Raw genomic sequence first — 13,765 nt, 5'->3', positions numbered from 1 at the left:
TGTTTTTATCGACGAATTTAAGTTAAACCTGCATGAATATGATGGTAGAATAATAGTGTTTCGACAAGTAAATACAGAAATAAATGTCAAGAACTTCCAGCCTGCTTTAAAATACAGAAGAAATATATCTTAACATTCTTAGAAGGACTTCTAATTTTATAAAGATATTAATCGCAAACAAAGTATATGTTGTAAAGAAAAGATTGCTTTAAAACTGCCCAAAAGTTCGCTAAACCCCAGCACACAGTACCGGCTTTAATCCCATTGAGAATCTTTGGAACGAATTGCAACGTAAGGTCAATATATACGAGTTACGGTGAAAGAAGGTTTGAGAAAAGCATTACGTACAGATTAGAACAATATTTCCCCACACTACACCAGGAAAATTGTAACAACGGTGCCGAAATGCTTAAAGAAAGTTATAAATAATTGTGTGTTTGCTATTAAATACTAACTGTATTAACTTGGAGGGATAAAATAAGGACATTTTATAGTAGCTTTTTTAATAATATCTGAATATTTATGTGATCAACAGTGTCCACATCCCCATTCAATGTAGTTTTTGCAACAACACACACTTGCAACATTTGCTTTTCCTCCGCCATATTATTATTTTATTGTCCTGATACTTTTGTCTACTACACACTAATGTCAAACATAGCACACTTTCCTCGTAAAAGAATGAGGATTGGTAAAGAATGAATCATATTCTCGTTTGTAGGAAAATTCAATCCTAATTTGATGTGCTAAACATACTCCTTTCCATTTAAAAATATTATGTGATATCCAATATGGCGAATTTAGGATGGCTGTCATTATGTCCACGCCCTCACTCAGTGCAGTTTTCGCATCAACCTGCAACCTTTTACTTTTCTACGTCTACGTGTCTCTTTGCCTGTCCAGATAGTTTGGTCTACTAGATACAAATAGCACCTTATTTCCCAAACGAATGAAAATAGATTTTAAAAAATGAGTTCTTCTTCTCATCTGTGGGAACATTCTAGCCTAAATTGATGTGTCAAACCCACCTCTTTCCATTCAAAAGATATTGTGATATCAAATATCGCAGAATCTACCATCTGCAATATTTACTTTACCTCCGTCCACGCGTATCGTTATTACTGGTCTGTCGTAACATTTTTACTAACCCTATATTTTTTTCCACATGTATGTTCTTTCAACACAAATAAACAGGTATGTCCACGTAATATTTTTCATCTAATAAGTATTTTTATACTTCTGAAGTTTTGCAGGCTATATCTCAGATTGTTTGACGTGGGGCCTTTTTGTTAGGGGGTTCTTCTGACCAGGGTCCTTTTGACTCAGGCCCTTATGACTGGAGCCCTTTTGACTAAGGCATTTCTGCCCTCGCCCTTTTGTTCGGGCCCTTCTGACGTGACACCGGTTATAGGATAGGAAGAGATCATATACAGAGGTACAACAGTTATTTAATGCTACATTTTCCGATCGTAACCCAATTTCGAAGTTAACTGCCTAAGAGACCATTGAATGTTTTGCAGAAAGGTACCGCATGCGATCAGGAAGACCGAAACAATGTAGCAATTTGGCAGTTTCTTTTAATTTGCAATCTTTTGTGGAAATTCCGCATTCATTGATAACCAGAGTTGCTAACAAGCTAGGTATTCCCAGAGTTCAGCGCAATGAATTTTTGTACACTATGCTCTTTATGTAGTCATTCTGAAGTATGATTAGTACCATACTAAAGAGTTCGATTAACATATGTTAATTGCAGTAGACAAATCTTTAGTATGACGCTAATCATACGTCAAAACGACTCTGCATAAGGCGGTATAAGTTGAAAACCTAGGAGAATGCTTTTAGTCCATGAAATAATGGAAGATGACTTTGATCATCGCATTGAGTTTTGCGAATGATATGAAATATCGATGACAGCAATATTGTAGTAAATGACATGGTATTATCTGGTAACTTTCAGACTGTCAGTTTAACGTCCCACATTATGCCCTTTAGGATGACGATGATTAAAGCAAGTGAATGATGATGAAAGAACGGGTGAAATCAAAAGGAAACGAGAGTACCCCAGGAAAACTCACGTATACAATATTGTCCACCACAACCTTACTTGGCCAGGAATCGAACCAGTAGTCCTACACACCAGAGCTAAGCGTTCTACCACTGAACCACCGTGCCCCTCCCTCCGGTATTCTTTGATGAAGTGATATTTACCTTTTATGGTCTGGTGAACCGAACAAATTATCACTATTGGAGCGATGAAAACCCACATTGATGGGATGTTATTTCCAAGAACAGAAGTGCAGAAGCTACTGAAGGAAATAAACTACATTCTTAATTAGAAATGTTACGAATGATATAAGAGATATGTTAAATTAAAAGTAGGAATGCAAAATAATTTTTGAATACGAACTGTGGTTTAATTAGGAATATACCTGGTAAATAATAATATTGGACTACAAAGGTATTCAGAAGTCTTGCTAGAGGAAATATAAATATATTGAGATTATTATTATTATTATTATTATTATTATCGAATTGAAAATTCAATGGTGCATCTGAAATCAGGTAAAAGATCAGAAAAAGTACATGTAGCCAACAAGCGGTAAGAAATTTGTGAAGTATTAAGGGCTTGTATTGAGGGTGCCAGGTAAACATGATTGGGAGCCACTGATATACGATATTGCATTGAGGACGACCCCTTCTGTACACGTCGTTCTTTGTCTAGGCCTTACTGACATGGAATCAAATAAAAAATAATGAAACAAGAAGTATATTGTAAACAAAAAATCCTTACTAAAAACTATTATATATTTTCTCCACTAAATCTCATCAAATTATATATATATAATATTAACAACTTGACTTCGGTGAACATTACATTATTCTTATTATATATTAACGGTGCTAACCTAACACGAAGCCTTATAATAAGGATTTAAAAACAGCTGAAAGACAAATGACAAACATTACAAACAAATAGCATTTGTTTGTATTTTCTGTTGCATCTGATCAGATTTTATACGTGTATAATTATTTTACATTACAGTATATTTTTGAACAACTTGACTTTGATTAACATTACACTATGATCATTATATTTTAGAAGTACCAATGTTGCATAACAGTAAGATAAAAAGAGTGAAACAAAGACATTACTAACATAAAGTATTTTTGAGATAAACATATTACATTTATTATATTTGAAAAGTACTTAACATGAATCCTTAGAAAGAAAAATCTTCATATCTTGTCGATTAAATTATATATATATATATATATATATATATATATATATATATATATATATATATATAACATGTGATTAGGGTCTAAAAGGGCCAGTGTCACTTTTTGGCAAAAAATGAGATGTTCATCAAATTTTAACGCGTATAAATGGATATTTTCTTTTGCAAGAAAAGCAAATGCTAATATGAATAGTATATATACTCCAAACTACTTCGTGTTGACATTAGCCCTTTTAGGCCCAAGTCACAGATATATAAAGTATGTGAACTTACATTGAAAAATTCTGGCTACTTTAATCTGTTTTGAAATTCTTCCATCTTATATTGGACATAAGTTTATTATCATTTTTGCTTAACTTTCGAAATGCCAAATACCATTGACATTTGTCTCAAACTGCTTACGTGGATTACAAATTAAAATTGTGAACCAAGCCACGAAGATAGTCCTCTAAAGGTCTTTGAGCATACTCCTGTACAATAGTACGTACTCGACTTGCAGTTACTCTGTATTTTTTTCTCCCGGTGGCCAATACTTGTCTAGCAACTTCTATTAATTTGATCAACAGAGTGCTCCTTTAACCGTGTATATTCGACGATAACCGTTTGCGATAAGATAAAATTCGTTGCGCCATATAATTTTATGATAAAATTACGCGCATCTCTTTACTTTATTTCATAGTTCTACCGTATTCACTTTTTAATATTCGGCGACAGTTGCCATCGAAATTCATACAGTTATACGCAAAATAATAATAATAATAATAATAATAATAATAATAATAATAATAATAATAATAATAACAATAACAGAATTACAATATCAATTACACAAACAATACCTTCGAATAAAGAAAAAATAACGGTCACGCTGGGATTCGAACCCAAGTCACTGAAATGGCAGTTCTCTGCTTTCACATTTGATACAAAGATGAGAAAACAAACTAGTAGCTATGTTACATAAACATAGCACACACTATTTCTACACGTGTTCATGCAATTCAAAGAATGCGAAAATAATGTCTGCCGGCTTTTCTTCTTTAGAAATTAGAAGTTACCGTGAGGAAAAATTGTAGTAATATAAATCGGGACCAGTTAAAAACAATGAGGTAGCCTCATATTGAAGAACGCTTCGCGATATTTTCCTCATTGATGAAGGTTTATATCACTTGTTTTTGAGTTAAAGAAGGAAACCTCGAGTAAGTCATTGTGCCACTCATAAGGAACGTCTCCTTATACGAGTATTAGTACGAGTATTTTGTGTATAGTCTTACATGCAATGCTTTTATCTAGCTAATAGTTTAGGCGGAAGATGAAGTGACGAGGTGGGTAAGTGTTTAGCGCATTGAACTTATATTCGGCGGACCCGCGTTCAAATCCCGGTCAGGTTCTAACTTTTTCAAATGTTTCAATACATACTCAGTGTGACAAGCAAGATTTTCTCTCCTCCAGAAAGAAAAAAATGTTGGAATGAGGAGAATTGGAGAATGTCTCTCAATGAAGGCAATCATTTACTAACTTAATTCCAGCAGTTGTTCTAGATTTGATATTTTCGTCTACTTTCAAGCATTTTCTGATTCATGTGTGATCAGTGTTTTTATTTCTTTGAATATACAGTATATAGTGAAATAATACATTACATACACAACAATATTGAGATTAACATATGATGTTCATTGGACAACACGCTCTGAACCAGAGAGGTTCATCTCAGAATGGAGAAATGTTTCGTGCGTCATCCACTCACAATTTTACTTGCATAAAGACTGAATTCAGTGCTACCAACTATTGTCAGTGCCGAGAAAAGTTACGTGTAAATTGGGTTGCATCTCTCCAGGCGTTCTCATAACTGCAAATTACCTGGACCCCAAGTTATGGAATTAGAGCACTTAGGGTGAAGAGACTTTTATTGTTGGGTGTACATAGATTTTCCTAACACGAGTAACACTATCTGCTATTGATCTAAAATATTCCAAGTAATTTTTCTTTCCTTCTTTCCTTTTATTTCTTACTCTCGAATTTTGCGCCACCTTACTTCGGCAGCCAGGGCCGTTGCCCCGCTCACCCGCACCATGACACGGCACTGATCAATACCTACCTGCAACACTTTTCTCTGTTCACATGAATCGTAACTGGGCTGTCGTAATAACTTTGACTAACACTGTATACACATCCACATGTACGTTCTTTCAACACAAATCAGGTGGTGTCCACTGAATACTTTTAATCTAATAAGCATTTTTATATTTCTCATGCCTTTCAGGCTATATCTCAGGCTTTTTTGACGTGAGGCCCTATGGTCGCGGGGTCCTTTTGACTTGGGGCCCCTTTTGGCGCAGGGCCTTTTGACTCGCGCCCTTTTGCCGGGGACCCTTTTGACCCGGCATCTTTTGACGCAGAGTCCTTTTGAATCGGGCCCGTATGACCGGGGCCCTTTTGACGCGGGGCCCTTTTGACTCGGGCCTTTTTGCCATGGGACCCTTTTGACTCGGGCCCTTATGACCGGGACCCTTTTGACGCGGGCCGTTTTGACCCGGGCCCTGTTGACGCGGCGCCCTTTTGACGTAGGGCGCTTATGACCGGGGCTCTTTTGACGCGGGGCCGTTTTGACTCGGGCCTTTTTGTCCTCGCCCTTTTGTCCGGGCTCTTCTGACGTGACACCGTCCAGGGACAGTCCAGCCTTTCAGAAGAAAAAACAAATCCAACAGCTAATATAAGTTGAAAAGGAAGTAACCCCGCTCTTTGCTCCGTTTTATTCAATAGCCGAAATTTCTCCGAAGTCTGTTTCAACTCAGACTAATAACGATTCCAAATGAACACCAATACTAAACGTAGGGTGTAGAACCAAAAGCTACAGTTGTAGCCTTGTATAGCTTACAGTCAATATCTCCGAACGTTGTTTGAGGTTGTGCTTTGAACCTATCTCCACCTCATTGCTACTCACCACACATTGCAGGCATCAAGTTACGCCAGTAAATAGATCGTCGTCTAAACGACCCTGTTCTCTCTCAGAGATATGCAAGATCCCAATCTGTTCGAGAGCCACCTTCGAGTTCTGAAATCGGATATGGTGGAAGACAGGTTGATAGTGAGTGAACAGTAATTGGTTCAAGAAGCAATGGTCATCTCAAATCCAAATATGGTGCTTCTTCAATGAGTCTTACCGGCTTCAGTAGTCACCTTGAGGAATTGGAATAACTTATTTCTTCCTACTGACCAGCACTTACCTGTTTGAAACAAACTCATTTTCGAACTACACAGTCATCAGTTTTAATTCCTTACATGATAAACACACTCGTGGTCGCGCTGTGGCAGCGTAGCCATCGGGTAGTCAGTAATTTCATTTCGGGTATATTAAAATAGACTCAATAATGCAATCAGTGGGAGTGCAATTTTTCTTCCCTCGATCAATTACAATCTGTTTATTGTATATTTCTCCTGATGAAACCTTTGCGGCAGCCGATTTAATTCAGTTTTACAATCAACTTGAATCACCTTTGTTGGTTGTCGATCTGAATGCGTAGCATCGTCTATAGAGCTCTATTCGAATTGGCGATCGGGCCGTTAGGTGACGAAATTCTTTAATGAGAATTGGATGGTCGTTCTTAGAGACTAATTCTACTCACTTTTCATTGATCCCTCCCTATGTAGTGCTTCCCTTCGGTTTCTTTCACATGGAGATGATATCCTGATCTCTGTGGCAGTGATCATTTTCCATTGATCAAAGAGGGTCTTTCTATTACTAACTCATGCCATCTTCAATGCTTCAACACCAAAGGTACTGATTGATTAACATTTCAGGGTTTCAGTGAGTATCATCCCCCTCAATACTTACCAATATGAGTTATTGTAGATTTACTGTAGCAGATTGTGATCAACGCTGTCCCGATCGATAATAAACAATGAACTACGTTTTTTTTATATATTAAAGTAGCATTTGGATATTAATCCTAAAAAGAATTCAACATTTCGATAAAACGGACAGTTCTAACGAATTTTTAGTACAATCTCCCGGAAATTGCCCAATGTGTCAAAAGAATCGTGATTCTTGGGGAAAATTTAATAACTCTATTTGATAGAAAATTTTCTATTTTCAAATTGATCCAGTTGATTTTCTTCCTGAGAAATTAACCCAAAATCGAATGAAGGTGCCACTTCGTCCGCTATTTTTCCCAAGATAGTGGCCTTACCACCAGTGGGATTAATGGGGACTTTATTACATTAGTGTTAATAAGAAATAAAATTACAATTTTATGAAGTAAAAAAAAATCAGTATTAATTATGTCCACGATCGATACCTAATTCAACTAGCGTAAATATGGTTTTCAGTATTTACTGCTGAGCTTACAAAAGAAGATAAGCTTGCCTTCGATTATATGCTTCAACTTTCGCAACGTCTGCATTGAGTCGCAAAACATTATTAAAAATCTGCAAATTGTTTTTAGCCCCTGTGTATGAGTTTAGGATAGCATGCAATCAGGTACAGGAACAGAATTGTGGCGTCTTCGTCTTCTGGGTATCAGAACATGTCAGCATTCGGGAAACAAGCGTGAAAGGCAATTTTGCTACATTGACATATGTTTCAGTGCAGTGCACGAATCTCAGTAGCTATTTAGTCCAACGGATGCACTCTCACTGACAAGCAGATTGGAAGCAGGCAAACAAAGAAAAGCTTTACCTAATAAAATTTCTTTTGGGGAATTAGCGTACTTTACCATGTACGAGTCGCCGAGATGAAGTGATCTTTGCATGCTTGCGTATCGGATACTCTCACATAACACATTTTTATTTAGTGCGTGGTGCTAATCGTCCGTATTGTGAGTATTCAGCACATTCCCATTAAGTCCCACTCAGTATTCGGCACATTCTTGTAGAATAATGTACAGAGTACTCAGTCCTCGCATTTTGCGGTCTTAAGCATATTTAGTGGATAATGCTGTCTTTAGTGACCATATTCTCTCCTTAATTCCTGGAATTCGAATAGTTAACGTATTCTGAGAATTTTCTTTTCTGATTTTTCCTATTATAAGTTTCTGTAATTTACTGTTTTTAAGTTATTATCTTGTTATATATTTTATACTTTGTTATTTATTCCTTTGTCTTTTCCGCAACCTCTATTTTAATTTTTATTATTCCTTGGGGTATTCTCGTAATTTGTAGATAGTTCGACACTTCATTTACGCTTTTTAATAGTTTTATTGTTAATTTTTAATATACAGCTCATGTCAGTCATGGCCTTACAATGACGGGGACAAATTGTCTCGTTGCTGACATTCCCACTACTAAACGTGAACCAATCAATCTTACATGGCCAAAATATGTTTAATTCCAGATATTATTATATGTTGCACAATATCGTGCGTGATTCTAATCTTGCATTATTGCTGTTCCTTAAGCATATTTGTCAGACAAGACTTCCCCACCTTCATTCTTTGAAACTTATTTTGTGCAATAGGTAGAGATGAAGCGATCGTGGTGCAGTTGGGTGTCAGACACTCTCATCTTTCATGATATTATTTAGTGCATATTGTAATCGCCTATACGGAAGACTGTATCGTCTTGCTGAATATTCAGCACACTTGTAGAATGTGAGCAAGACTCGAGAGAATGTTTAGGACTGCTTAGTGCTGTTATAATCGTTTTGGGAGATAACCCTGTTGTTTAGTGACTAGATTCTTACTTTTTTGCGATTGAAAAAGTTAACGTTCTTTGAGGTTTCTTCTTGCAAGTGTCCCCTTGGGATTCGTGTAAAATTAATTCAAATGCAAAGTTCTCCGCGGCCCAATGTGTATTGTGCTAATTTTAGCGGCCCATACCGGTAATTCGCATAGTTATTGGCCTTGCTGGATTCAATCATACAGCCATCATTCGATTCAGCATTGCAAACGGTACAAGCTACAGGAAAACTCACTACACCAATGAATTTCCGAGAAAATTGTACATGAATTTGATGTATCATTTGCATCTATTCCCATTTGAAAAACCAAAAGTTGAATCCAATATGGCCTATCCAAGATGGAGTGGGTGACATATGTCAGAGAAACAGTACTTGATCCAATTGCTTTACATATGCCCCCATCCATGTCTAGTTACATCTAAAGAAACTAAAAGCAATTTTGTGTCCTAGCGTCATAATAGTGTATGATTGAATTCCGGATATAGGAATGCCCATAATTATGCAAATTACCGGTATGGGCCGCTAAAATTAGTACAATACACATTGGGCCGCGGAAAACTTTGCATTTGAATCAATTTTACACGAATCCCGAGGAGACACTTCGCGAATGTACCTTGTTAGCCATTACCTTCTTTATTTTATTATTACTGTTTTTACTTTTTATTGTTCTGCATTTTCTATTTGTTGTTTCGGGACGTCTGTTTTAATTATTATTTTAATTTTTAACTTCAATAATTATCTATTTTGTTCTGTTTGATATGTGACCTATCTTTTATTTCATTTTCTCTGATTTTGGAAGTTATGGTTTTGTTGATGGTTTTTATGTTGAAAATTTCTTCTTGAAGAGAATGTGTCAGCGATTGGCTTCTTTAGACTAGTGTTGTCTATGACCGTTACACCCCAAACAAGTCAATCAGTGAAACTGCGTTTTGAAATATATATTTAATTTTATTACTTTGGAGCAACGAAAGCAGATTAAAATGTTTGGTGATCATGAAAAAAACAAACGAATTCGAGATTTCAGCGGATTTACACGTTTCATAATTCATAGACATCGAAAAAGTGACTTTTCGAAATCTGTCTGTCTGTTCGCCCTGATATACACTCACCTGATTTACACTCAAGATACCGATACCAAATTTTAAACTTAAGGTATTTATATGATCCTCCGGGGGAGGGATTCGAATTTTCTTCCTACTTCTAAAAATAAGAGCAGTTTACTTAATCGTGAAAATAAAAAAATTGCGTGTTTCTCGAAAAGGCTCTAATATTTTTTTTATATTTCATATATCAATTTTCTAGAAAAAAACAACAACCGTATATTGAGGTGTAGGTTATTTCTCTGGAAAAAATAAAAAATGGATAGTTTATTCTTGGGGATGAGGTTTTTCGAACCATTTTCTCATAAACGACTCCGGCGATATTCTTCATATTTCATAAACAAATATTTCATTAATAACTTGACAATATGACATGATTCACTTGTCCTGAAAAATGTACAAGGGGTTTATTTTGGGGTATTTTTTCGGACGATTTTCTCAAAAACGATTTAGGCAATTTTGTTCATATTTCATAAATAAATATTTCATTAATAACCTGAGAATGTGGCATAACTCATTTGTGCTGCAATATCTACGAGGGGTAATTTATTCTTGGGGTGACTTTTTTGTACCATTTTCTCAGTAACGAGTTCTAGAATTTTGTTCATATTTCATTAATAACACTATGTAAATTATTATTTATAAAAAATAACAAAGGGTAGTTTTCTATTGGGAATGAGTTTATTTTCAGACTACTTTCTCACGAACGACACGGGCGATTTTGTTCATATTTCATAATAAATATTTCGTTATTATTTTATGATGTTGCATATATCACTTCTATGAGAATATCTACAATGAAGTTTTTTGGGCAAATTTCTAAAATATTACTCATGCGATTTTGTTGTTATATTATAAACAAATATTTCATTAATAACACTTTAATATATAAGTTATTTCGTATGAAAAAATCTGAAAGGGATAAGTTTACTTTTGAAGATAGTTTTCTTTCGGTGAATTTTTCCGAAAACACCTTAGAATGTTGTTCGTATTTCACAAAAAATATTTCATTAATAACTGCAAAAACTACATAATGTAGTTTAACGAATTAAGAGTGTGAAGGTTTAGTGCGGTATTCTGTACCTTTTATGTATAGTTTTTGACAGAAATTATTATTTCAATTTTTATAAGTGAACAACATACTTAAGATTTTAATTATTAAATCCAACCAATACAATCTTTTGAAATGGTATAGCAACATGCCTACCCAATTCAAAATCTTAATACTATAATTTTTAAACACAAAGTCAAAAACTGTTACAGGAACATCACGGTACTTTGCAGCTACCTCGTATCTCAAAAAGAAAGCACTACTTTACAGAAGAAAGAAAAGTTTGAAAAAGGTGAACATTAGTTGAGTCAGCGACTTTTCTGATGGAGAAGTCAATTACGATAACAAACTGACCCCTCCATCAAAAAAGTCGCTGACTTCTAACTAATCTTCAACTTTTTCAAACGTTTAATTTCTTCTTTTGTCAAGTTTTTTTTTTTTTTAAGATACGAGGTAGCTGCAAAGTACCGTCGTAAGGAATAGTACGTACCTTGGTTGTGACTTTAAACAAATGACTAATTAGTCAGCAATATGTATTTTACATTTTTATTATTCTTCCCATATTTAAACAATAGTTTATAATAACTCTGAATCAGAAGAACTAAATACAGAAGCACAAAAGTAAGCTTTAAACTCCGTGAAATATTTAGTCCTAACAATTGGAACTTATTGAAGTCATTAATTAAACGATTTTGTCTTCGTTACAGGCTAACCTAACGGAAATGAAGTCTTTCGGCTCACCTCCTGATGCGGTAGTTAACGTTACCGCAGCTGTGATGGTACTTCTGGCGCCGAACGGGAAAATTCCGAAAGACAGGAGTTGGAAAGCAGCAAAGGTAAATTGCTTTCAGAGTGAATATAAGGCTTTAGCTGTGCATACTTAGATATTCGAATATAATATAAATTTATACTAATTAGAATAATATTTTAAAACTCATCTATATACCCAGTGCAAAGAAAGTGAAAATTATCACTTATATTGTTAAAGATACATAACTTCATTTTGTCTCCTCACAGATAATAGTAGCTTAAGGAACTATTTCTCTACATGTTTTACATTTTGAAAACTACATGTAGTGCGTCTTTTGATTATTTTCCTTAATGAAAGTAACAGTGAAAGGGTCTGTTAAGAAAACGTATTGACATAGGTTAAGCCGAAGATTAACTCATAATCTGCTAGATCCACCCATCCCGGCAAGCTGTAGTGTGCGTCCAGTGATTGTGTTATTCGGTGTTCAAGTCTTTCAAAACATAACAAATACAAAAAAACTATTAAAATATAAAATGTAAAAAATAATGAAAGCACAAAAAATACAAAAATCTGTACATTTTCTTCTTTTCTGGATTGGTGGAGTCCTTTTGTTGGTGTTATTCGACAGATTGCATCTTTTAGTTCCAATTCTTTTTCCGGGGCCATATGTTTCTATTGACGGGAATGGTTTTCTTGCACCCTCATTTTCCTTGACCACGTCGGCCCCACACGTATCCTACGATGAGGGAGTGCTTATGGGATAGTCAGACGAATGGCGTAAGTTCTCCTCGCAAACGTCCCAGTGTGAAGCTGCGGCGTTCACACACCTTTTATATTTATAAATGTATATTTAACATCAACTTTTTATGGGTACTAAAAATATAAACTCGGGTTCGGACTCACTCTTCGCAAAAACCCCTAACCAAACGAAAACGAGGCAAGCTATAAAGTTGCAAATAGTGTGGAAAAGACAAATATCGTAATAGTCTACCTTCGTCTGATATCTTGTAATTAAAGATACTAATAGTGCTAATGCTGAAGCAAATTGTCCGAGTGCTGTTAAGGGCTTATCCTCTTTCCTGATTAATAAAGTTATTACTGATTATAACGCAGACAGGTTAGAGATATCAAGAAATTACGGAATAGCCCCTTGTTGGTGGAAACAGTCGACGAGAAGCAAACAGAAAAGCTACTTAAATTGACCACCATTGGACCATTTAACGTGTATGTAGAACCCCATCGTCTACTGAATGTCTCTCGCTATGTAATATAATGTTCGGATCTCCTAAACGCAACCGAGCAGAAAATTAAATTGGAGCTGGCTGACCAACATGTCGTAGAAGTAACTCGCATCAAAACTAAGAAGTCAGATGAACTCATTACAACTGTCACTAATTCCTACTACCAGTTTGCCTACACTTCCGGACTAGATGAGGGCTGCTTATTTCAACTTAAGGTCCCTCCTTATATAACCAGTCCCCTGCGTTGGGTCAAATGTCAACCCTTCGGGAACACCAGCACACCATGTAATGCTAGTGCTGCTCTTTGTACGAATTGTGGCCAGAGTAGTCATAGTATGGAGCCCTATACAGCGACCCTAGTATTTTTGTGTCAACTGCAAGGGAGAGTATTCTGCTTGATTTCGAGACATCCAGCATTTTAACGTGAGAAACATATCCGAGAGCTAATGGTTATTGAAAAGATCTATGCTGTTGATGCGAGGCGTCGCTTGAAAGAAAGCATCCCTTCCAGAAATTCTAACCCCAGTCCAGAAATGCTAACCCCAGTCACGTCCCCTAGCGAACCCCAAAAGACTAATGTGTTTCTATTAGTGGTCGTCTTCGGCGAATAGCAGCTCATCGCCGCCCACTTTATATGGCTGGCCTAAAATTTAGAAAGTATATACGCCAACTCAGTTATACGATTCTTTCCCCAAAAAGGCCAAAA

The 13,765-nt window shown here is 35.8% G+C and overlaps 1 protein-coding gene across 1 annotated transcript in view; it reads left to right on the top strand.

Moving 5' to 3' along the window:
• The window catches only part of LOC145694826 (dynein beta chain, ciliary-like), a 614,922-nt gene that overhangs the window by 487,030 nt on the left and 114,127 nt on the right, over positions 1 to 13,765 (top strand). The window contains exon 54 of the mRNA XM_081771484.1: positions 11,775 to 11,903. Coding sequence (XP_081627610.1) covers positions 11,775 to 11,903 — 129 coding nt within the window. The remainder of the gene's footprint in view (positions 1 to 11,774; positions 11,904 to 13,765) is intronic.

The sequence above is a fragment of the Thermobia domestica genome, chromosome 9, assembly GCF_964235325.1.
Source record: "Thermobia domestica chromosome 9, izTheDome1.hap1.1, whole genome shotgun sequence".
Taxonomy (NCBI): Eukaryota; Metazoa; Arthropoda; class Insecta; order Zygentoma; family Lepismatidae; genus Thermobia; species Thermobia domestica.
The sequence above is the reverse complement of the archived record's forward strand: the minus strand, read 5'-3'. Positions and strand labels throughout refer to the sequence as shown.